Source organism: Lonchura striata, chromosome 10 (assembly GCF_050655825.1).
Source record: "Lonchura striata isolate lonStrDom1 chromosome 10, ASM5065582v1, whole genome shotgun sequence".
NCBI classification, from domain to species: domain Eukaryota; kingdom Metazoa; phylum Chordata; class Aves; order Passeriformes; family Estrildidae; genus Lonchura; species Lonchura striata.
The window spans coordinates 11109504-11136224 of NC_140712.1; the positions used below are offsets into that span (position 1 = coordinate 11109504).

At 40.4% G+C, this 26721-nt stretch overlaps 1 protein-coding gene and 1 long non-coding RNA gene across 8 annotated transcripts in view; one reads left to right on the forward strand and one right to left on the reverse strand.

Moving 5' to 3' along the window:
* The window catches only part of ALDH1A2 (aldehyde dehydrogenase 1 family member A2), a 121884-nt gene that overhangs the window by 60855 nt on the left and 34308 nt on the right, over positions 1–26721 (forward strand). For 5 of the 7 annotated variants that reach the window (XM_085588259.1, XM_021532056.4, XM_085588258.1 and 2 more), the window contains one exon: positions 6405–6525. In XM_085588259.1, coding sequence (XP_085444385.1) covers positions 6493–6525 — 33 coding nt within the window. In that variant the 5' untranslated portion in view covers positions 6405–6492. Of the gene's footprint in view, positions 1–6404; positions 6526–7376; positions 7895–8723; positions 8936–26721 lie in introns of those variants that run through there. The other 2 variants (XM_021532057.4, XM_021532055.4) reach the window with 2 other exon arrangements.
* LOC146766521 (uncharacterized) overlaps positions 10295–26721 on the reverse strand; it is a 31839-nt gene continuing 15412 nt past the window's right edge. The window contains exon 4 of the long non-coding RNA XR_014957512.1: positions 10295–10775. This is a non-coding gene — a long non-coding RNA (uncharacterized LOC146766521). The remainder of the gene's footprint in view (positions 10776–26721) is intronic.

Below are 26721 nucleotides of genomic sequence, written 5' to 3' on the forward strand. Positions count from 1 at the left end.
CTGCTCCCTCACCTGGGCCCTGCTCCCAGAGTCTGATAAGGATACTAGCAGTGCCACTCATAAATATTGAAACTGTGTCATCTGAGGGAAGAAAATGAAGACATCTTCCAAAAATGGAAGTTATGTAAGTAAGGAGCATACATATTAAATGTAAAACCACAAGAAAGGTCACCAAAAAGATTTTAAGGTTTTGCCAAGAATGTGCAAGTAACAGTCTAAATGTTTTCAAAGGAGTCCTGTGAGACTGTAAGTAAAGCTATGGAGGATGGAAGCACAGAAGAAGCATTCAATGTGGCTATGTCCACAGCTAAAAGAATTATTTGCCTTGCTAAATTTGGTGGGCTGTGAGCAACTGTTCTGAAGTAAATTGTCATCAGGAAACACTTCAAGAGAAATTGATAAATTAACTAGTAACCAATTGCTGGAGCTGTGCAGTATTTCCACCAAGGGAATAAAATGCTCAGCTTCTCACGCGCTAGTGCCAATTGGTTGGTTTTTGCTGATCCTGATCCTACTGTCAGCAAAACAGAACATAGGAGTTGTACCAGTGACCTGCTGGTGCTTCAGGAGAGTCCTTCAAAGGTGATCATAGGAACTACAAAACTGTCAGTGTGGCTTCTGTAGCAGGAAAATTAGATGAACTGCTATAATAAGTAAAATCAATAGACACACAGATAAAGCTGGTGCTCTGTAGAAGCATCAAATAGATCCTGTTAAGGAAGGTTATGCCTCACAAATCTGCTGGTGTCCTTTAAAGACATCAAAAAGAACATTGATATTATTTTCATGCTTTAATGTGGAATAGTTGTAACCTTAGATTGCAAGACTGAGACTCTTGGGACTCTTACCCCCGAGGCAGTCTGGACTGAGCTATTTCTTCTCTTCACCTGGATTCAAGCAGAGCAGGAATTCACATGATGTATATAACCTAACCATTTTTATAGTAATCTTCACTCCTATAGAAATAGCAAAGTAGAGAATAATGCACATAGCTCACACAGTTTAAATCCCATGGGTAACAATATATAGTGTACTGAATTTTTAATAGCACATTATTCAGAGTATCGCATAAATTGTTATTACTGATGTAATAAAACCTAAACCAACACAGCTGGAGAGACCAAGGTTGTAAATACACCATATATTTTTTGTATTGTAATACTGTGGGCCAAATTATTTTAAAGTCTGCTGATTTTTGTTGAATTAGACTAACTCTGATTGTGTACCTCTAATTCAGGTCCCTGGTCAAATGCCTTTGCCTAATTTATATCTCAGTTTTCATACAGAAATTGAAGCATTGTACATAAATGGCATTCTCTGTTTTATGGATTGGTTCTCTGGCTGTGGAAGTCAAAGAAAAAAAATCCGTAAGGAAGATCTGAACACACTGTAATTCGGCATTCTAAGTATTTTAGTACATAAACCCTCTATTTCTTTATTTATTTCCTGATCACCCTTCTGTCTCTGCTGTAGCCCCTGGTGAAAAAGTGCTCAAGGTGAGAAATATTTGCAATGTGCAGCTCAGGTTTAGCTAATCCCACCTTGGAGGAGGGGCATGGCATACAAGGGGACTCGTTAAGAATTTGTTCCTTCTTCTCTGTGATCTCAGTGTCCAGATAAAACATTTCTGTCTGTATCATGAATATGATATCAAACCCTTACCACATATGTGTACTTCAGGCTTTTTGCTTGTAGTCTTTAAGGCCATATATAAGTCATAAATTATATGTGTCATATATAAGTCATAAGTCATATACATACATGTCTGCTGATGCTGACACTGATTTCAGGGAGAACAAAACTGGACTTTCTCTAAAGCAGCACCCAGGATTTTGCTGTTCTTGACTGCCTGGGCACACCATTAGGCCTCAGTGCATAACTGATGGTACTACTCACATATATGTTATGTATAGTTGTATAAATGATGATAGTAAATTTCAAAGCTTGTATGTGTAGCACAGGTCCTACCTGAGAGTTTCTGAGTGTGTTTAATCTCTCAACAGCCGTGCTGGCACAGAGGGGCACAGATAACATTCCACTGCAGAGGGCCACTGAAGGGCTGTCAGTGCTGGCACCACATGGAAGTGTCAGGGCAATGCTGGACAGATGCTTACGTGCACCAATGTTATCAGCTGCACTGGGCTGTGCTGCCTTCTCAGCTCTAGGAGGAGCTTATCTGGTAGGTTAGGGTATGGGCAAGTCTTACTTTCTGAATGCATCCAGAGAAAGACTGTTTCAGTATAAAAGGAATTTTGCTTTTAAAGCATAGATTAATTTAGTATGGAAGAATGCCTTGTTTTAGTGAATTCCCTGTTCATTTTTTCCTGCATATTCCCTTTTATCAAATAGCTTTGCTATTAAAAACAAAAAGCATCTTGCTAAATATATTAATGCAGCATGAAGAAACCCTCAAAGTATATCCAGTGGACTTTGCAGGGATCTAATCCTGTGTTTTCTTAACTGGAATGGGATACTTTATCAAAACTTTTCATAATTCTACAGGGCACAGGTTCCCTGTAGCAGCCCTGAGACTTAGTAAGGCTACTTGTTGGGTTGTGAAGAGGAGGAGATCGGAGCCTACCTAACTGATAAAAGGAATGTAACATGAAAGCCAAAGATAATGACAGATTTGACTCTACTGACACACAAAAGCAAAACTGTGCATTTGGCAAATACAGGGAGCTAACTAGGACAGTTGATTCATGGTTCTAAAACATAATTTCCACTAAGAAAGTGACAGTGTTTCCTGTACCTGACTCATCAACCCACCTACTTTCACCTGTCTCCCACTCTACTTGGCCCTCCAAGGAAGCCATCCAGCCACAATCTGACCCTCTGTTGGAGAAGAATATTCTGTAAGAGCTGCAGCTCCCAGTGCTTTGTCCCCTCTCTCCCACAGCAAGAGCATTTGTTTGTTCTCCCTCCATGTTCCACTCATTCCTCATCCTATAGTTGTCAGTCTGCCTGGCTTTCATTCTTTTAATGCCCTTTCATTGAGAATTATCCACATTTGATTGTTTAAATCCTCTGTCTTTCCAGATACAAGTTTTGCTTCTGGGATTCCTTTTATGTGTTATATATTTAGAACATAGATGATATGTTTATCTCAGGCCCCTATATAAGAATATTAGATTGCCAGGCCAAATTCCTTTGAAACTCCACAATCAAGACCTTTTAATAAAATAAAAAAAAAAAAAAAAAAAAAGGTGTTCTGAGGTTCATAGCTGACCCTTTATAGCATGTACTTGGGAGCAGACCCAGCAGCAATCTTTTGTTACTTCTGCATGGTATCTATGTTCATTAACGTAATGAAGCTATTAATTGAATATGTAAGTTCAGGTAATTAAATACAAGACTTATTTCTTTAGTTTAAAGGGTAATAATAAAAAATTTAAACTTGCAAACTAGATCACACATTTAGTGATGATGAATGTGAGCTGGAAAGTGCAATATTCCAGTATGAATTAGTTAATTGCATCCATTCATTAGGTGATATACATTAGCAGAAGGTCAATCCATTTGAGGCTCAATATGTTTTGCAAATAATAAATTTCAACAGGTAAATTGAAGAGAAATTCAAAACAAAGTTTTTAAAATATATTTAAATTCAGAATAAAATCCCTACATCCAAGCACATGTTCTCTATAAGTTCACAGTTACCAGCACATGCTCTTTGCAGCACTGCTGAGGTCACTCTGGCCAGTGAGGGACAGGTGATATTTCAGATGCTGGCTTAAACTAAAATGCTAATTTTTAAAGTTGTTTGACTTATTAAAATGCTTATTTTTAAAATTGTTTGACTCACTTATAAAGTGAGTCAAACATTGAACTTTTTCAAGTATTTTCTGCTTTATCACTCTCACTGAGTTATTTGAAGCTTGCTTAAATCCTTAAATTTGCATTTCAGTTTTGGACTGAATTTACCAAAAAATTACCAACAACTGGTAAATTTACCAACTGTATCTAGATCCCTGTTGCTTGAACAAATTATTCTGCCCTTTAGACCTCTTCCATTAGCAAATTTTATAAATTTACAAATTGTTAATTTTGCCAGCATTTAACGGTTCTACTGGATATATAATGGCCAATATGACAGGTTAAAAAGCTGATCTGTTTGACTTATTTTACTAAAAATTATCCATTTGACTAATTTTTAGTAAGAAAAGTGTTAAGTCAAATTTTCATCATTAGACATTTGTGATTATTCAGTAATAAAATGGTTGTTCTTGATACCAGCATTTTTTTCTGGTGTTAAAGATAATGTAGAAATGAGGGAAGTAAAAGTAGATTTTGTTCTGTTTATTTATGATTTAAGATATATCCAGACTCAATTATTAATAAGATTTATAATTTAAAAATAATTAATTCACTTGAGATACATGAAAAATTCTGAAATAGTATTTAGAGGTTACTCATAGCATTGTGGGTGTTGCTTCACAGGTCATTTTGCTTAGGTGTATAAGGATACCTTTTTACTTTCTAATATAGCTTTGTCTGGAGCAAGGACTGCTCCCATCCTGCACGCAGCTCAAGGGCCATAATTCTTAAAGAGATTTCAACCAGTGAGCCTTTTGCAATGGTCAGGCATAGAGACATTTAGAGAATTGATTCAATTAACCTAGAGGAAAAAAGTGCTATAATGTGTGATTTATGTTTGCAGATAAATTAAAATACAAGTATCTCCTGAAGAGCATTTGCTGCCCTTATGGTCGGTAATGAAAATAGCAGGCAATTAAAATAGAACACCTGAGGTTGAAGCTTTAATGTATATATCAGAAAATGAAGTTCAGATTTCCTAAGTGGAAGTCTGAGCTGAAAAATAACTTAGGGGAAGTTTTTATTCAATCTCTACTTTTCTTCTAAAAGCAATTTATAAAGCACACAAGAAATAGGAAGAGACATTTACTGAAGCAGGAGGCAAAGGGTACAGAGGAGTGGGATCTCTCAATCAATACTGAATTTGTATGAGGAACCAGGAATATCCTTGCTAAATGGTAGGGGAACAGCTGAGAGAAAAAGTTATATATAAAAGAACTTATGGGTCATATTGAAATAATTTTGGGGTAGATTTTGCAGTTGATCTTGAGAGGAATCATTGGAAGTGTCTGATAGAGTGATGTGACTCAGTTCCTGTGTGTGACAGTGCTTTCTGCAGCTCACTGAGGAGCATGAGAAATGTTCATGGATTAGAAGTAGCGAGAATGAAGAGCTCTTGCTTGGAGCGTTGTTGGAGTTGCTGCATCCACTGCCCATTTCAGTGGTGTACCCATATGTGCTTTGGCACAGCTAATCTACCCAAAAGACGTTTTGAAATACAAAGTTTCGCCTCATCCTCTAGTTTTATAATTTCCTTTAGACAACAGGTAACATAGAGCAGAAAAGTACCAGAACTCTGACTGAGAAATCCAGGAACGCCTTAATTACATCCAACATTGCAGCTTTGTCTTTTGCACCCTGTCTGGCTACCCCAGGTCCTGTTCCCATCAGATAGTGTTTGTATAAGCCAGGTCTATGTCCTTATCTATAAATAATACCAGCTGCTGGGGGTGAGTGGAGAAATGGAGGCTTCTAAATGTAACAAAGGTCTGTCTTCAAATTATATATTCAGATTGCTCCAAATATGAAAACCAAAACTCTCCTGGAACTATTTTGATGTTGGCTGTATACTAGCTTAAATTCTAAGACTGAAGCAAAAAACAGAGTCACTTGGTTCTTCATTTTATTGACAACCATTTCCTTACAAAGTGTGAGGACTTTGTCATTACAATCTGAAAGAGAACATATTTGTTTCTTGATTTGCTGTCTAAGTAAAATTTTAATTAAAACCCAATCACATGAGAGAAAAAAGACAGTCTGACTTGACAGTTGATTTAGTTTTGCAGATTTAAAAAAAAAACCAAACCCACCCCCCCAAAAAGAAAAAAAAAAAACAAAAAACAACCCAACAAATCACCAAAAAAACCAAACCAGAAACTAGAGCACTGCAATAAGTGGTTTTCTGTTTTATGGAGGTGTTTAGGGACCATTGGACTGAATCCTGCATATTGTTTCTGGTCTTTCTTTATTTTGATTAATTTTTTTTTCACAAATTAATTAATTTCCTTCCATATTCATTGTTTTTACTGAGTTATTGTCCTAATGCCCAAGGCAATCCCTTCCACAGTAAATTATTTATTAAATGTTAAACATTTGCTTGCATGTTTTGAAGCCATGACTCGATTTGCTGTCATAAAGTAACCAGTGTGGTGCTGACTCCGGAAGCAGCTCGCCAGGCTGGGTCCATTGGTGTCTCCAAAACCTCTTAAGACCTCATTCCTCACTCTGCTTGGCAGAGCTGCTCTTGTCCTTGGTGAGAGCCCATCTTGGCCTGGGCACCAAGGGCTGAGGCATTGGTGTCTTCCCAGGTGGTGGAAGAGCAACTCCAGTCAGTCCCTCGCCATCTGGAAGAGCAACAGGACTCGTGTGCCACATCTTCTGGGGAGCCCTCCGAGCATGGCTGTGCACCAGAGCCTGTGGAATGGAATGGTAAGTGCTGTCCCATTCTCCATCTGGGAATGCCAACAAGCCCTTGGGCTAAAGGTCTCCGAGGGCTTTTGCAAACTTTTGCTTTGAGATGTAAGAGGAATGTGGTTTTTACAGCATAAAGTGGATGAAGGTCACTTAAGCAGCTCGAGATTATGTGGGTTTGAGCTGCATCTCCACACATGCTGGAATCCCTTCTCACCAAAATCTCCTGAATTTTATTGATCTAATAATGAAACTGTCATACAGTTTCCTCATTCCTGAAACTTGTTTAAATGCATTCTTTTTTTGAAGGAGCACATCCCCACTCTGATTTATTTTAAAATGGCTTTTAGAAGGTGTCATCCTTGTGATGAAGTGTTAGGTCTGTGTTGCCAGTGTGCCATTAAAAATTGAATTTCTGACGTTTAAATGTCTCACTCATCCCAAGTGTCACAGTTTGACAGCTCTGCATATCACATTACAGCAGAATATTATGAATCCATTTCCTCTGTCAGGTCAAAAAAAAAAAAAAAAAAAAAAAGACTGAAAATGAGAGAAAGCAAAATCTGCAGTCTTCATTAGTGAGATGGAAATTTACAGAAATATACATGTTAACCCTGAAATTACTTAACTGGCACTCTTTACCTTATGCTGCCTGTCTGTGCCCAAGCAATCTTTGTCCCATGCTGGGACAGTCTTTTCAATTGTCTGTGAACTTGTCAAACATAGAATGAGGAATATAAAGGGCATCAACAAACAAATATTGTTACAAAATCAAAACGTGGGCCAGATCCCATTGTTTATTCTTGACTGCATCAATGACAAGGTCGTGTGGTGTATTTCTTGTTGCTTTGTTTTGCCAGCTTTAGACAGCCGTAGCTTTGGTGTCCTTTGGTGTCTCTGGTATGTGATGACTTCAAAACATGACATCTGATCAGGTTCAAATATTGGGAGTGTTTGTATCAGTAAGCAGAACTTCACTGATTTTGCCTAAAGTAATGAAAACGGCCTGAGCTTTCTATGTTTTCTACCTACAAGGTTTGACAGCGAACGTGCAGGGCTTTGACAACGAATTTCTGATGTCTGTCAGCTCCTGGATGTGGCTCCATTTGGCCGCTGCCTTCCCAGTAACTGCTGTAGGGCACTGCCCAGCCTCTTCTCTTGCACGACGTGGCCTCCCACTGAGAGGGCCAGCCAAACTAACAGCTGGCATCAGGAGGCTGTCGCTTGCACACGTTATTCTGCCCTTTAAGCCTCTTCCTTTGCAGAGACCTTCCAGGAAAAGCGCGGCCGCGGCGGGCCCGCGCCGCCCGTGAGGCGCTGCCCCGCGCGCTGCGTGGCGGCCGGCAGGGGGCAGCAGGCGGCCGCGATGGCGCTGAGGGAGCGGCAGGTGGGGCCCGCGCGGGGCCGCTCGGCGGCGGGGCACGGCGGGCGGCAGCGCCGGGGCTCGGCGCCGCCGAAGGACAAGAGAGCCGGCCCGGGAGCAGCGGCCGCGCTGCGGGCACGGCTGGCGGGCACTCTCGGGGAGAGGGAGCGGGGCAGGGCGGGCGGCGGCCGCCGTGTGAGGCGCGGAGCCCCCGGCCGGCAGGGCGGGCAGCGCGGGGCAGCAGCGGGCGGAGGTGGCGGACGGGGAAGCGGGCACGGACGCGCTGCCGCCCAGGCTGCGCCCTGTCCGCGCTTTCTCCGCGCCTCGGCCGCTGTCCCGTGAGGGTTCGCCCGCCCTGCCCCGTCCGCTCCGCGCCCGAGCGCAGCCGCCGGTCCGGGGCAGCACCGCGCCCCCGTCCCCTCGGCCCGACGGCGCTTCCCCGGTGCAGCCCGGTCTGTCCCCCCCGCGGCCGGCGATCCCCAGCCGCTGTCGAGCTGGGGCTGCCCCGGCCGGGACTGGCCTCTCCCGGCCGCGGCGCCTCCCGCCCGGCCCCGGGGAGCCGAGGGGGAACACGACGGTCCCGGTGACGCCGCTCCCCGCGGCCGCTCCCCGGTTCCGCTCCTCGGGCGGCGGGCAGCGAGCCGCGCCCGGGAGCTCCGCGCTCCCACGGGGCGCCGGGAATCCCCGGGCGGGACGGGCCGGGGGCACGGGGAGGCTGCGCCGCAGTGAGCGGGGCTGTGCCGCTCTCGCCCTAGGTAGGATGGACCTGCCCCCCTGCCTCTGCCCCCATGTCCAATAAGAAGAGACCCGGCTTGACACCTGCCTATATACAGAGGAGGAGAGCAACATCTTCAGCGCTGGGCTTTGGAGGGGGGGACAACCCAAAACACAACACAGCATCAGGGCAGAGCGGGGGGCTTGGTGGTATTATAAAACCCCCCCAAGACTATGACTTCCAGTAAAATTGAGATGCCAGGGGAGGTGAAGGCAGATCCTGCAGCTCTGATGGCATCTCTGCATCTGTTGCCTTCTCCCACTCTCAACCTTGAAATCAAATACACCAAGGTAAGTTGTGTTCGTTTGTTCTGGCAGAGAAATTAATGGTTTTCTCTCCAAAGGAGGGATTTTGCTTAAGATCAGTTTCATTCTGCCCTACCCAACGTGAGTGTAGAGATAAAAACAACTGCTAAAAGACTGCCTTGAATCTGTAATAAAAGAAAAAGATTTTTAGCCCTGTAATAATCTGAAAAACCACAGGATAATAGAAAGCAAATTGGATCTGCTGAGACTGGCTTTGCCACTTCTCTGTAAATGTACTGTTTTCTACAGAGCTGTTGGGGTTTATTTTCAGAGCAAAATCAGTAGTTCTTGGGTATGTTTTGGTTGCTTTTGATGTACTTCAGAGGACATTACTATACATACCTGAGTATCTCGATCAGAAAATAAAAACGTTTTCTTTCTTGAATTACCCTGTGTGCCCAAGGGACTCTTTTACATTTCCTGGAGGACTCTTAATACTACCAGGTTGTTACAGCACTGGAACAGGTCTCCAAGAACTTCTGTGATTCTTGAATACACCCTTGAACAATATTGCAAGAGGGCATGTTTTTCCTACAAACCTTTAAGAGTGATTTTCATAAAGTGAGGGTTAAGAACAAATCCACTGTAGAAATGTAGAGAAATCTGCAGGGTTTCTGTGGTGTCTTATGAGATTAAATTAGTTTTGTTGATTAAAATGGTCTTTAAAAACTCATTTGTTTGTAAATGCATTTTGCATTTTAAAATTCGTTTATATATTTTTAATCATTGCATCTTCAGTATCTTTAAAGAATGTTTTATTTTCTGTTGGAGAGGTTTCAGATCTAATGTATAATTAGATTACAATGTGTCAGACTTTGTTTCTAATTACCAAGTAACTTAATAGGAAAATAAGCACATCAGCACTGGAAAAAGGTGATAACATTTTTATCTACTGGAAATACAACTTCAGGAGCTTTAATGCTGATAGGAGACTCATTTTGGCCGATGCAGTGTAATTTTTTTCTCCCATATCATCACTTTAAAAGCTTTTCATCTTTTCTCTTTTTTTTAGTGCGTGCCAAAATTGTCTTCTAATTTGTTACAGCAATTCCTTGTTCTAGAAGAGTGTTTCAGAGGAAAGTCAACTATTTTAAATTTCATTACATTTTAGTGCAAACTGCAATATGCAAATCTAAAGTGCATATGGTTTCTTGCTCATAATTTCTTTTTAAATAGTTAAATAAGTAAGGAATGCAGTTATTGATGCTGTGTAGTGCTGCACCTCAGGAGCAGTCATACTGTGCAAAGAGTATTTGGCATGAATTTTGTTGATTGCTGTTTTCAGTGTGAACTGTGCTTCAGGAGGGTTTTGTGGGAAATACTTGAGAGAAGTATCACAGCCAGTTTGCATCATAAATGTACTTTTATTTACAGTTCTAAAACTGGAGAATTGTTTCTGAAAACCTTTGAAAAGTACAGCAGTCATCAGCAATCATAGCTTTCTTCTGTGAGAATGTACAGTGACCTTTAATAAATCAATACATAATTCCATCATCTCAGATCTAAAATGTTACACATTTTATGCTAATGGAAAAATTAAAAGAAAGTTGTTTAATTTCAATATTAAGCCAAAAGCAACATGTTTCTTTTAAGCTTGGGTTCGAGATATCAGGTAACTCCTGGATGCTTTTGAGAAAATTTTGGTTTAGTTCAGGTATCGAATGTTTCACTTGGCATATCCTCTGTCTCTGTTTTTCTGTCTGTCTCGCTCTTTCCTCCTTTTTCTCTTTCTCTGCAGGAAATTCAAGTGATTTATAGATAATTGGAGTCTTCAGCTTGGAGTTTTGTCTTGGGCAGGACTTTTATCCTGGATCCACTTTCCCACCTATTACAAAGAAAAACAATCAAAAAATGAAATAATGGATTGTAACTTGATTCTTTCTTTTGAGGGAGTGGTCAATTCATGTCCTAAATGACAAACAACTTCCATAAACAATAAATAACATTAGACTAAAGCACTTTAGCAAGGAAAAAAAAAAAAAGAAAACAACCCCAGACCTTGTAAAATCAGACATCTGTAAGCATTCCTAGCAGTCTCTCTCCTGCTTGTTAGCTGGGAATTTTAAATACACAACCAGGACACAGAATTCTTGAACTCTTTCTTACAGGTGTCTATGAATGTAAAAATGTAATCATTTCGGAGTTAATTCTTTATGAAAAATAGAAGTATCTATGAACATTTAAACTTAGTGAAAAAAATTTGAATCTATTTTGCCAATTAAATTCTATTTCTGTAATTCTAAAGTTGGTAAACAGACAGGCTCTTCAGGGTAGAACATGTTAAAATTCCAGGATTCCCCAAGTGAGTTTTGTTAAAGATTTGTAATATGTACTGGAAAAAAGAAAATTATTAATGAATCTTTTAATAATTGCACTACACTTGGAGATGCTATGAAAATGCCTTCCAACTACATAGATGAAACAAATATCACCCGTGTAATTCTCATTTATTCAATTATTTAGCAGAATTCTTGAACTTGTGAAATATTGGTAAGTTTACTGAAATAAGCAGAAAACTGTGTAAAGTCCTTCTGATCCATACACCTGACAGAGCACCCAGAGGCAGTGTTCATTTGCATAGGTCAGAATATAATTTAGTGACGAAAATTACCTGATGCCATGGTTTTATGTAAGATTTGCACCAGTAACTATTGGGACATCAGTATTGGAAGTCAGCCTATGCTGCTTAAAAAAAAACCAGTCATTAGAAATATTTTTCCCAGTTTTTTAATACCTTGGCACGGTCTGTGAAAAATAAAGTGTTGTAGATGTGTGTAATAAGAACTGGTGAGCAGGATGTGAACCAGACATGCAGGTGAGTGTTCAAGCACACAGGGTTAAGTTTTGTGTGGCTGGCAAGTACTAGAACTGCTACATTTGGGTTTATCTCTCTTTTCACTGTGATGACTCTGTAAATCTTTACTTTTTAACATTAGCACCTGGGGAGAGATTGCATCTGCAGAAGTGGGCATATTGGAGTATTGCACGGAATTAGGTTGTTCCACAGCCCTGTGGCACAGCAAACCCTCCTCAGGCTTGCCAGGAGCATGCTGGCAGTGCTGTGCTCCATATGTAAGGGGGCTCATAGGTAGGAAGGGGATCCAGCCCTCCCCCTGGGAATAAGTCACGCTTCTACAAAAGTCAGCTTTGTGTCAGAAACTCTCCCAGAACGGCTGTTCCAGAAATATCGGATGTGTGAGAGAAGCAGCAGCATAATGTCTGCTAAGGACATGTCATTGGCATGTTTGGTATAGGGAGCACAGCCCAGAGAACCTGACAGCTTCTGAGGGTGGTCAGAGAGTTTGCACTGTTACACTGAGGCCTCTCTCTTTCAAACTTTTATGTAACTCCATTTTCCCTCCCAAGACTGTCTCCCATGTATCTGACAGTAGATATAGAATCAACCCAGTGGATTGAGCCCTTTGCAGCATTTCCCTCCTGCTGTCTCCATTTGAGGAGCTAAAGGTGTTTCTGCAGGATGTGGCTGTCCTTCCTTTGTTATAATCATGTTATAATGGCATAATCACATCTGCTTTACAAAATGGGGTTTCAATTTCATTGGGGTTTCAATAAGTTATGTTGACTCTTTCAAGGACAGCCTGGTCTAGAATGAGGACCCCAGGGCTCTGTCCTGTCACAGCTCTGTCACTACGTCAGGTAGCTGAGAGAATAAATGTTCTCAGTTTGCATCATGTTGAGCACACTAATCCAGATGGATGCTTTGTTTCTTGCTTGCCAACTGATTTGTCTGAGCAAGAGCTGAACAACTTTAGCATAAGGAAAAGTTGAAGAATTGTGGTTTTGAGAGCTTTTTAGAAAGAGGTGCCCTAAAGGGATGGAGTTACAGCGCACTGGCAGTGAGGAGGTACATGAAACATTTCTCTATTAACAGCCTATGATTTAGCTGACAACCATATCTTCTGTGTCCTGTCTAAGTGGGTTTGCCTCTACCCTTACACCACAGGCTAAAATCTGTTCAGTTTCTACACACAGGCCAGGTAAACTATCCAGCACTGCAACAGAAAGCTGTATAGAGGAGTTTGTATGAAGTATAGGCAGACTGCTTATGGGTAGACAAAAGATAACCAACACAGATTTTCATATGATAAGCATCTGGGTTTGAAGTATTTCATTGCTAGGTTTCAGTATATTCATTCCCATTGCACTTCCTTGGCATTACCCTTTCCATTAAAATTTCCAGCATGTTTTCCAGATAAAATTCTAGACTGACATTACAATAGAAGGCAGGAAATCTATTTTATTTAGATTAATGTGCAGAATCTTTGTTATTTTTTGAATAGAAGACAAGCTTTGGGAAAACTCAGGTAAGTGAGTGCACTTTCCCATCTGTCTTTCCCTGAATGAGCTACTTTGGTGCCTTTTGAAGTCAGATCCACTGAGCCATGCCTGAAAAAAACAGCTTGGCTTTTGGGTCATCTAGGTGAGCGCAGTTCTTTTACAAAAGATGTGGCACAGAAAATTAGAGAAGTTTACATGAAGAGTAGACAAATAGAACAGCTACTTTACCCCTTTGTGGAACTCTTCAGCATCTGAAGGGGACACCAGGGATGCCGCTCTGTATCCTCATATATGATGGTTCAGTATCTATTCTGTATGTACAGATTTACTGTTGTTTAAATCTCCAGTCTGAATTCTCTTCCAGTGTATTCATACTTCGTTTTTAGTATTACAATCCATCAACTTAGATAGTGATCAGAAAATATGTATGTAATTCCTTCCAATTAGTAGCCTGAATATGGGATTATTCTTTCCTCCCAAATCTTTATGATCTTCTGCACAAACCTAATTTACCCAAGTTTTGCATGAGGACACAAGAAACAAGCATAGCCTTACATGCATCCAGCCCCTGCCTTTGCTTATTCCAGTACAGCCACAACAGCCATGAGCCTTAAAAACGCAGAAAGCACGGGGCTGAACTGGCCCCAGCTAGAGAGCTGTGGCAGACTGCTGTGTTACTGAGAGGTAACTATGGCAGCAGTGGCCTCTTACTGTGCTGAATCTGCTGGATCTTTAGGGAAAGTGCACCCTGGTTTAATGCATCAAGCTGTACAATAATATATTGCTGACTCTGTCTGGTTGGTAGGGTCAGATGATGCACTAAAAGACTTTATCATTGATTTTTCTCATTGCAAAAAGTGTTTAACACGTCAAGTATTCAAATGCAAAAGATCCATGTATTTATTTGCATACCAAAACCAGAGGGCCAGGGCACGAATTTGTCTGCCTTTCAACTCGGAGCACTTGCCTGAGTTGAAAGGCAGACAAATTCATACCTCTGCTCTGAAGCAAGCAGAGCAGAAACTTGAATATGGATCCCTAACTTCTAATGGGGAATAGGTCCATCCAAATTTTGCCAACTTCGTCTGTATTTGGGAAGAATTTCACGTTATCTGCTGTTGGATAATTCACTTCTAAGTATTTATGAGGTCTCAGACATCAGCTTGATAGCCTAGTAGGCAGGACACTAACAAAGGAAAAATAGTACTTGAGTCTTTGCTTCAAGAATAATCATGATGTTAGACAAGAACAAGGAATAACACACACGCTCTCACACTTTCATTCTGACAAAAAAAAAAAAAATCCCTCATTAATTCTCTGTTTTGTTTTGTCCTTCAGAAACAATTCCCACAGAAGTTGACCGAGTCTGGTGCATTTCCATATTACATTTTTATCTTGTAGATCTGCATTTTCTGATAAATCCCACTATCCAAAAGTTCTTGATGCAGCTTGTCCATCTCCCTGTGGAGATGCGAAATTGTTCCCAGCAGATCTTAATGGGCTCTGCCAGTTGGAAGTTATTCACTGCCATAAACTGCCTGGGAGGACCACACCATGGAACCACCAGATCCACTTGTTCTCTTTTCTTTACAATGCATGTGAACAGTTCCCTTCAGTGAGCTGTTCAGGGACATTACAAATCATGGCACAGATCAGCATCCAGAAGTTGTCTGAATCCTTCCTTCAAAGAGGCTTGGCATTTCCTGCCTTTGGCAGATTTCATCTCCCTTGAGTTGCCCAAATGTCATTCAACCCCAGTAATATTTTCTACAATACTCTGATTAGCCTGAACATTTTTATCTACAAACTCTGTACCTTACTATTAATGATCTGCAAAGGCAGGTGAGCCAAGATATTGATTGCCAGTCACAGTAATGAAGGGGCACCTTGCTATTAACCTCTTTCCAAGGAGAATTATCCGTTTATTTCCAGTCTTTTTATCTTATCTCTTAACCACTTTTTAATCCATGGCAGGACATTATCTTTCACCATATGGTTACTAACTTTCTTTAATAGCCCCTTGCTAAGGACTTTATCATCAAAAGCCTTTTTAAAGTCTAAATAAATTGTATCCACTGATACATCTCAGTTCCTCATTTGACTAACTATCTTCCAAGAAATCTCACACATTTACAGAGATAAATGACAAAAGATTACTTCAGTGGTCCATATAATAAATTCTTTATCAGGTCATGCATAAAGTCAGATTTTTTCTTTTATAGTTTTGCAGCTATCGTTTGTAAGGCTGAACTGTGGCATTTCTCTATTTATTTTTTGAAAATTCTTTTATTCTCCCCAGTTATAAAAATCCCCACAGCTTTTTATCTGTTTGGGGTTTTTTTAGGACTAGAACTCATTCCTTGAAACAAGTAACCAATATATCAAATCTAGTTCAGCTAAAAGAAAAAACAGACAAAAAATGGAATTAAACAAAGGCAAGATCATAAGGAAGCTATGTCAATGTAATATAAGCACAGATGTGTCTAGGTTTAAAAACTCTTCAGAAAGCTGCAGTTCTATGTAGTTCTTTAGTGAGGAATCCTCAGACAAGTGACAAGACATCCCTACTTAAAGCACAATAAATGCATGGATAGCTGTGTGAAGATTTACCACCAAGCAGAGAATGATGAATTCTAAACATGTATTGCCATCCATGGGCTCAATCATTCATTACTGTTACGTTCAGCAAATGAATTGCTGTTCAAACTGTATTCCTATCTGGTTTTCTCCAAAACTCAAGTTCCCTATTACAGAATTTGTCCAAACCCATATTTCTATTCATCAGTCTTTTCTGTAAATAGCAATATACCTTTGTGACATGAATACAGCACATCAGTGCTAAGTCACACAGTGAACTAAGGTTTAGGAGCACTTCATTACTAAAAGTGTGATATGTGAAGCCACATCAAAGTGTTGCTGCAATGCATTGCTACAATAGTCTCCCAAATGTAAAAAGAAAAAAATAACCTAATCCTTGATTACTTGGAGTCAGTGGCTTTCATAGAGAACCTAGTGAACTACATTAATGACTTGAAACATAATGCATTCCATCTTTGTTGGACTGAAGTGGGAAAATACTGCACAGAACCAACCACATCATGTTCTGTGATTCAAGTGAAAATGTTTAAGGTCAGCTCAGTCTCAATTGGCCTCATCTGGAGGCTAAAACACTGGGACCACACTGACCACTAGAGTATATAAACCTTAATCTGTGAGGGATTCATAGGTTATGAAGACTTTGAATTGAACTCAAAATCTAAGGGGATGCTGTGGGACAGCTGTGAGGGGCCTGCAGCAGGTGTATGGTTACAGAAAGGATATGTTTACTAATTTCCATGTGGATTTATAGTATGCTCTAATTTAAAATAAGTGAGTTACAAAAAAATCCGTTTGGAAAATCACAAAAATACCGGAAGTGTTGCATGGTAAAACTGGCTGCAGCACCTTTGCTGAACTTGGAAAGAGGATACCAGGGAGACAGTGTCCTTACCATGCTCTGGTCCTGTGGCAATGATTACACTAAATCCCTTGGGTTTTACTCAGAAAGTCAGAAACTCAGAAAGTGCCTTTTGAGACAGAAATTCCAAAGACATGTATTTACACAGGTAAAGTCTTATCTCTATATGAGACTGATTTCTTTCCAAAGCAGAGCTATTAATCATTCTGTGTAAATATGGGTATTTTTATACTGTCTTAAAAAGACTGATCCTAGCCTCCTGTGAGTAGGTCAGCATGCCTTAAATTTGGCCCCAAGTGACTAGAGCTGGTTAGAATGTCAGGTGTACATTTCATCTGAAATAAATCTCTCCAATTGGAAGATCCTTCGAGATCTGTGCTGTGACATTGTTTTCTCATGCTTCATGGAAGAAACATCACTTAATGCATCATCATCATCCTCCTCATCACTGCCACCATTACCCTGCTACACTCTTAAGTGGCTTTTATACAATTCCTGACCCGATGCCTTCTGAAAACTGGAAGAACTGATGCGGTAGATTTCAGGATGCATTAGCATTCAGGATTTCTTTTTATTTCAGGAACTTTATTTCAACTCTTTGCAACACAATTGGGAGTGAAGCGCTGGGCCTGTTCTGGACTCAGTCCCTAAATGATTTTTGGTGTCCTGCTGGTGTAACTGTTTGTTAGATTTTTAGTAAAGATGATTCCCCAGAACAAGTATTTTTACCTGTCATTTTCCAGTCTTCTAACAAGTGGCTCTGATTTTCTAATTTTTGAACAGAAATATATTATACTTTAGGATAACCAAATAAGGATCTCCGCAAAATAAGCAGCCACCTCTTGAAATATCTTCAGTCTCCCTTCCATGGCCAGGCTGTTTTCAGAATCCAGTGATCTCCCACAGACCATATCTGCTTATTTATTTAATTTAGGTTTCTCTTGGCTGTTTTATTTGTGTTACCTTTCCAGTAATTTTCTTCAGAATATTTAGTATGTTTGGTAGCAATTTTTTAATTTTTGTGTTTGTGGTCTTTGCGTTTTCCAGCCTACTTTTCCTCTCATATCTTCCTTCTTTGCCACCCCATTTATTTTCTTGCTTGTGTTTCCCATTTTTAACCTTGGGAATGCAAATCTTTTTTGAGTCTTTCACATTCTTAAGCCTCCATGCTGATTCTATGGATTTTAATTTCCGAGCTTCAAGCAGGGAGTTTCTAAGTTACTTCCTCTTTAAAAAAAAATCCTCTTCTTGAAGTTTAGTATCCCAGAGAGTAGGCTTCTTCATGTTTTCTCTCCTGCAATGAAGCTGGAATTATTTACATGGTAACCATTTCTCAGGGGTTCAGACACAATTTTTAGTCTTTGACAGGACTATGTCAAATGTTGTTTACATTAGGATACAGAAAACTCGATTCTCTACACACTATTTCAGTGCAGCTTTCACTGAACTAATATGGAATTATTTTGGCTCCAGCCTTATTGCCTTCATACTCTTTTTCCTCTTCAGTACCACTTCAATGTCACTTCAGTTGCTCTTATTTTGAAGTCAGTACCTCACTCCAGCTATCATCCTTCACGATCTACACTGCTTCCATATCCGTGGGTCCGCATTTTGTGTTATTTCTCCCCTCCAAGCAGTGCCCACGCAAAGCATTGCACACAGAGCTGCTCCCCCCTCCTGCAGCCTGACTTGTCCTCCCTACACAGCTTACACGTAAAAAGTGTGGTATGCCTCTGATAATTCTCATCCCCTTATGCTCAAAAACCTCTGTTTTTTCCTCTCTGTGATACAGTCCAGATCACCCATTTTCACACTCAGCTTTCTTAGGCTGCTTTATAGGCACTTGCGCTTTTATTTCCCAACTATAAGATGACCTAGATGAAAATTGTGATCTAGTTAGTTGAAAAGCCCTGTAAAGTCTTTTCAGCTCAATCGTAAAAGCACTTCCCATGACACTGCACCTCACTTTTATTTACTATTCTACTAGTATAAAATGTCCTTAAAAAAGAATTTAATTTTAAACTGGGTTTAATTCTTCTTTATATTGTCAAATTGATCTGAGAAGGCATTTATGTAACTGACAGGTGGATACACAGATTTCTTTTTTTTAAGGAATCACTTCATTTTGTTGTCCGAAACATATTTGGAGTATATTTTAAACATTGTTTGCACCCAGACATAAAAGCACTGTCGTGATTCTACTGGATATTTTCAAAGCTTACCATAACATACACATTTTACATTTGCTTATGTTTTTTTTTTCAGCTGTAACAGAAACAGTTTATTCTTGAGTTTGTCAAAACTAGCAAGAAATTACCACCTACCTTCTAAATCGGGGGACTTTTTTTTTTCCAGTTGCTTCAGTTGTGACACACTGTTACACAGAGGCTCTGTACCAGAACAGCCTGCATGGACCTTGAGAAACAAGCACAGTTGTTTTTCAGGCTATCTGGTTAAGCTTTTACCCCCTTTTCCATCAATGCCTGACATTTTGTTGGTCTTCCTCTCTTTGTCCCTACCACACTTTCTTTACCACGGCTACTTAATGGCCTCTTCTCTTTTGTGATGTTTATTTGATGCTGTTTTCCTGACAGGTGAAAATCAAGTTCTTTTTTTTCACTATTAATTTGAAGTAGTGGTATAAGACTAACACTAAATGTGCTATAGCTATGCTGATGATGGCCTAGGAGTCTTGATGGTCCAACCCTTTGATAATGGTTTATAAATCCATTTGTTACATTCTTAAGATGTTTTTAGCTGGTGTCACTCAACTGCAAGTGTTAATATTCTGCTCCATCACATCTTTCAGAAGGCATTAATTGATTCATCCTCACTGTAAAACTGTGACAAGGTTCCTTCACAGATGGGGGAGTTTAAATTTGTGGGAGTGTAACCATGACTAACTCAGACAGTAGGTCAGTGTCAAAGGCGGGATCTCTTGCTAAACCAGCCAGACTACAAGAAGATCAAGCCTCTATTTTTGTACATGGTATTCTGGGAAATGGCAATACAGATGAATGTTGGAGCTGGTGTTTACCTGTGGATGCATGTCTGCATTTCTGCATGTTATTAATTCCACAGCACACACTTCTCTGTGTGCTCACTATACACACACACAGAGTATAGATAAAAAGTCCTCTTTGTGCTCTTTGCTCTCTTTCATCAGGAATTGTCCCTGTTGCTGTTCCTCTGAGTATTGTCGGGGAGGCAGTGCCCTCCTTGCTGCAAGATCTGCATAATGAGTTCAGATTAAACTGATGCTGGTGATGTTGTTCCCCTCTGTACTTCTCTTTAGGAGGAGGAATATTCTGTCCGTGCAAAGTGGTGACAGTACTGGAACTGCAGTTCTGGTGTTGCTTCTATTCATGTCTCAAAGGTTTTGTTTTAGTAAGGCACTCCAGCATGGAGGGAGAAGGAAAGCCCTCCTATTAGATGCCAAGCAGGAGCCCAGTGCAGAACATGCCCACTGACTGGTGCGGAACAGCTCTTCCTCCCAATTCCCAAAAGACAATTGCTTTTAATGTCTGGATTCTGCACGCAACCCCAATGTGTTCATGCTCTTGCTCTCTGTCTCTGTTCATTTCTTTCCTTGTGGGAGCACAGGACAAATCCTTTGATAACTTGTTTCCTGGTTAGAAGCCTTTACCTGTTTTCCCAGAGTGGTTTCCTGTGGCTGGGAACCCTTGTAGTCAGCTCTTTCAGCTGTTTGCCTAAATGGTCTTTAGGGAGACTAAAAGCAGTGAACCAGGAATAGCAACATTTGACTTCAGCCAGGTCCCATGGGAATTTAGTTATTACTCACTGCATTGGATTGGCAATATACCTTATACCTTATACCAGGTACCTGCCAAAGGCTGCATGCCATGAATCTTCACAAACAGCTGAAACAGGTGTGCTCCTTGCAGAAGTGGGGCACTGGGTGACATGTCTGCTCTAATTAATATACTGGGCTCCATACCTTTACATACCAGTAGTACTTGCAATGTCTGAGTGAAAAATTTCTCAGATTTAATAGTGATTTTAGCCATTTAGTGATCATGTGTCATTGTGTTCACTACAAGCATAAATCCTGTCTTGTAGAGAGCAGGGAAACTAATGAGGTTCTCCCAACAAGGGGTTCCAGCAGAGAAAAATGGAGTTTGGTTAAAAAGGGGAAAAGAAACATGAATTTTAAAGGAAATGGAGAGAGTGGATCTCAGGACTGCATATATGAGTATTCAAGTTTTTTTAAAGAAGGCTCTTTATTGATATGACTTATAGCACACTTTGCTCATTTAAGGAAAGGTCAGTATAACCAGGTATTGGGTTTGCCCTAATCCACTTTTTTAATACTGCATGTTTGGCAAAAGTTTAGGGTCATGTTTTTCATTTACATACTCAAAGTCATTAGTCTGTTTCTATTTAAAGTTAAGAGTTAATTTTTCATGCAGGCCTTCATCTCTGTACTGAATAACTTGCTGGCCACATACAAAAATGTTAAACATTGCTATCAAACATTGGCATTATTTTGTTATATCCTCGGGTGTTCTATTTGATTGAGACTGTAATCAGCTCTTGGAAGAACACTCCACATCCAGTTTTAGTTTTAGCACCACAGTATACTTTGAGGTGCAAATCTTTCAGGTATCCAAGCACAGCAGGACTCTTTGACAGTTTAAACCCAGTTCTCCCCAGTCAGCCTTATGAATAATCAAAAGCAGAATGGCCTATTCCAGTTTTGTACATGTAAAAGGCAATGACTTAATCAACAGAAAGAAATGGAGGAGAAATTTGAACTGAACTGGTACTCTGAGGAAAGGTAGTCTAACGTTTTCTTTTCTCCAGAAGAATATTCTAAAGCAAATAAATTAGTATTTTCAAGACTTTTTATTGAAAAAAAATTCCAGCCTTAGAGATTTCATTGCAGCACTGAATGAGAGGTGTTGGGTTCCTTTGCATCTTCCTGAAGAGCAAAAAGAATTTATAAATCAGACTTCTGGGAATTGTTATCTCACAGCTTCTTCTAACAAACACAATAATTTGTTTTAAAGGCTTTCACCAAAGATGTCATAAGTGGTAATCCCTATGTCGTAAGTGGGTACTTAATGTGATTTAACTTAATGCTGATGATGCAAAGCTATTCTCCCCCAAAGCCCATTAAGAACATCCAATTTTCTGGTAGACTAACACTCCTGCTTACTATCGTAGAGATAAGTGACTGTTTAACCAGGACAATAAGTAATACTTTCAAACCAAGGCTGCAAAACTGTGTGGCCACAAAACTGTTCTTTGTGAAAGTTCAGACTTTGAATATAAATGTTACAAGCTGAGTTTTTTCTTTTTAGGAGTAGTCTGAATTTCTGTATGTACAGACATGTACACACAGGCAATTTGCAGCATCTTAATGGGTGTACAGGTGAATATCATTATTTATGATACCAGTAAGCATGGTCTAGTAAGAAAAAGGCCAGTGCAAGCCATTTGTGTAAATTAAGTAAAGAAACGAATAAATAATGAGGTATATTTCATGTCTTTCTGAAGTGCAGATAATTCTAACAGTTTATCCAAGATAATGCTGCTCACACCACATGCTTTTTGTGGATTCTGTACATGCAGAATAGCACAAAAGGAAATGTTTCTGGCATAATTAACAAAATATGCTAACAGTAATATTTGAAAAGCTTCAGGATGCAAAGTAGAAGTGAAGGCAGACTTTTCAGGAACTTAAGGCTGCTCACTTGGGTCTAATATAGACTTAGCACTTTGCAGGTCAGTGGCTCTGCTATTTGTCTCTGACCTAACAGATCTGGAGTTCTTCACATCAAAACCAAGTCTTGCTGAGCTGAGATCAAACGTGTTAAGGTAAGGATCTTGCCAGTGATTTATCGTGCCAGGGAGGGTGATCAGGCCATAAGGGGCCACTGCAAATGAAGCTGACATTCCAGCAATTTCTCATGTGTAGTTATAAGGTAATTTTCTCAGGCAGAGCTTTAAGTCAAAATAAATTTGCTTGTTGTATTTTTCTGTGTTGTCTATAATGTCTGAAATCCTAGGAGGAATATTTATTTATGCAGCACAGCTAATTTCTAAGTAAGAACTTGTTCCTGGTGATGAACATTTAAAATGGCAGTTATGTACAAGGGAGATTAAATTCTTCCAAACGGTAGAACATATTTCCCATGTACAGATTATTAGCTCACACTGTTTTCTGTCACACATAAGGAGCACACAAGACTTGCAGTGCACAAACAGTGCAAAACACAGGAGAACTACACAGAGTAATACGAGTCTTGTTTGTACAAACCCCTCCTCATTCCCACCATTTCAAATGAGAGCTTGTGAAGGGTTTCCAGTATCAAGTTCTTAATAGCCACAACTTCATTAAAGCCCAGTGACAGCCCAATAATTGATTGTGTAAACAAATACTCCTCCTCTCCACTCTTGATTTAGTGGATTTTTAAAAATCTTTCATTATTTCACTTTTTAAGGTGCAATAAGTGACATCAAGGATCATACTCCATAAAAACCACTGCCATCCTTACCCAATTCATCCAGTGATGGCTTTTCTTTGTAATTAGTGAAAATGGAAAGCACAGTTAATATTTTAGTCATCCTGGTTTCACAAGCAAAGTTTTCTGACGCAGTTAAAGAGAGTAAATGTTCCTCTCCAGAAATTAAAGAGTCCTGCTGATGAAAGGATAAGTAAAGCTTGGGAGCTTAGTTTCTTAGGAATACATGAAATATTACCTGAACTATGTTATTGCTCCTGTATTGTTCTACTAACAGCAGACAAATTCTTCATTAACTGAAAAAAAGTAAAAGTTGCTTTGAGGAAAGCCTTTACATGCTGCAACGAAAGTTTCTTCCCACAGGTTTAATAAGGCAGCCAAAAGGAGTAAAATGTTTGTGGTGGGCATAGTTGAACAGACAATACAACCTGAAGTTTCTTCTCTTTAGATTAATTTTCTTGAACAACCAGGCACAAAATAATCCCTTTAATGAGACTAAATTGAAGTAACGGATGCTGTATCAGCATGTGGCACAGTGAGAAACTAAAATAGAAAAGGGTATCATCACAGTTTGGCAGCCTGGGTTTTGTGCAGGAAATACTTGGAGAGGGGGAGGAAAGTAAGCATGCTACTGCATGTTGCTAAGACTTATTTAATCTTCTTAACTAATTACTCACACTTCCTAATTCAAAATCATACAAACAAAAATGTTTAGATAAGCTGGGAGTTTTTTCAAATGGGTACCCCCTACAGCTTAGAAAACAAACATGACAGGTTTCCCCTGTCTGATGTGCTGCCATTTGCAGAAGAACAGACCCAACTCTCAGAAAGACAGAAGACTAATTAAGACAGGAAGACAGGCAGGTCAAACATTTGGCGTGAGGGATGAGGAACATAGGGGAGAAAAAATCATGTTACATTCCACTTTCACAGCAGACTGACGGGAGGCTTCAAGCCTTTCTCTAATTCCATTTGTTGCTCAGAGACTCTGGATTCCTCTGGTTTCTCCTCCCATCACACCCCTTTCCTAGCATACCATTCCCTAAACCTCCTCTGTCTCTGAGCTGGCTCAGTGGGGGACTTGCCCTATCTGTCTTTAAACACCTGAACATCCAGGTGAGCAGAACAGGGTAGCAGCCCCTGCAGACAAAAGCCTGCTTTGCCCTCTCCTCCCACCTCTCTGGGACTGAAAAGAGACCGAGCTCCTGCCACCATTAGGGCTCGATCATGGGAATCCTTCTCCAGCTCATGTTGGCCACACTGAAGCCTGACTTAATTTACACAGGCTGAAATGTCACCGAACCTTGATGTGTTCACCTCTTTCAAACACTTGGCTTCTGATCAAAAGTCCACCGGTATGAAGCACTGGCCTTAATTTTGGTAGAGTTGACTCAGGCCTTGCTACTTGGGATTTACACCCAGAGAAGGAAAACACCCTGTTCTTCTTATCAGACACCTACCCTTGGTACAGGACTGGGCTTGCACGAACAAAATTGTACCAGAGCTGGCTGTGCTTCTGCACTGACAGCGAAACCACTCACTTCTTGGGCATTTTATTTCTGATTCCACTTTTTTGATCCTCCTGCTGTACCATGTTTGTAAAGGTTTAAAATTCTCGAACTCTCTCAGTACACTCACAAGTTTGCCCTCTAGATTTCTTGAGTGCAATTTCAAGCTTGAATTCATGAAGGAAAGCTGCATTTATGGTACACCACATCCAAAAACTATGACATTATTCAATCAGGCTCTGAGATCCAAATGAGAGTTTAAAAAAGATAAATCAACGTACAGCACACAGAGCTTTAGAACAGAGCTCTTTTTCCTTTTTTTTTTTTCTTTTTTTTTCTATTTTTACAGTGTGGGGGGTGTGAGTAAGGAGAGAGAAGGACAGCCCAGCAGCCAAAGTGGAAAAAGAAAAATCAACATGTTCTGGTTTTGTTTGGCCTTTCAGACCTCACAGGCTCTAGAGCATGTGTCAAGTTTCCAGTGAAACAGCTTTGTTTCCCAGTACAAACATCCCTCTGGAGGCTGTTGCCACTGATTCCTTTTCCTCAACTGGGGCTTGATTCAGCTCCCACTGAAACCAGCTGGATTTTTTCCTTTTGTTTTACCCTGGACCTCTTGGACCTCTTGCAGCTGAAAACCAGCTATGCCCATGGGAGTTTGCTTGCCCGAATTAAATTTGGTGCAAAGTTGTTCCTCTGCAGTTCACTGTTACTCTCATACAAATTGCAGTTCCCCCACAGCTGAAAGGCATCTCACTAAAGAACCCAAATCTGGATAACTTCTGAGGATGATTCTGCTCTGAGGTAATGAATGACATGAGAACCACCTGTGCTGAGGTGCTGGGCCAGCCAGGCTACCTTGGCTTGTGCAGAGCTATCCCCTGAGAGCAGCACAGCCACTGGCACTACCAAGACAAGCTCATTCATGCCTCAGAAGCAGGATTCTGCACTCACAATGCTTGGGGAGGTTGGCCTTGAAGCCCATTACTCACCTTTTGTGAACTGCCAACAAGAAGCTGTGACTCTCGCTGGTCACTTGAACAACCCTCTTAAAAATGATCCATCACTGGTCATTCAGCCAGCAGACTGGTGGAATTGGCTTTTGCTTTCCTAGTGCCTTCTTATAAACCAGGTTTTTGCTGATTCCATAGCCAGCTGTTGGTTTCCAGTCACTCCCAGGAGTGCCTCACAACACACTCTAGAATGTGAGAGATTTGCTGTATCAAGACAGCCATAAAAGTGAAGGAAAACAAGGCCTGTGAAAATAAACAAGCTGCACCTCTGATTGGCAATCCCACCTAGTTCATTCCCTTACAATCGTACTAATCATTAGGACTCTTGAAATGTTTCCCAAGGAGAGGAAATGAAGTTGCTGAGATGGGAAAGGATATGAAATTTCCTGACCAGACTGAGGCACAGGTGCCTGGTATCTGGGATGTTATGCAGTATTTACCAAGGGAAATGCTGCTGCTGGATTTTTTGCATGCCTCTAAAATTGTTGTCCATCCCCCCTAAAAAAGAAGTGCCTTCCTAGTGCCTCCAGCTCTGAGAAGATGCTGAGGGCCAAGCAGCTGTGATTCTCTTATAAAGTACTTTGGCATCTGATGACTCCTCCCCCATCCCAGCAGATTTAATGCCAAAAGCTCTCTAAGGAAAAAGCCACATATGAAAAAAAGATCTTTGATGGAATGAAACTATAACCACCTACTAAATCAATTGAGTTAGTAAATTCCCATTCCTTCCTCCATTCATCCAGAACCAAATCTCCTGTGGGAAGCCATTATTATTTGGATGTTAAAATCCTCTTCCTGTACCAAAAAACATTTCTAGGAGCTGCAACAGCACAAAAACCTTGTTTATTAAATCCATGGGAAAATAATTCCACCTCTAAAGAGCTGAATGCTGGGCCACTGTCTGTGGACTGCCTGAAGTTCTGAGTTAAACAGCTGGGGAGCCTGAAGAAAATGTCTCATGACATCATCACTAAGCAATACAGAATTAAGAATGTATATCATCATTTCG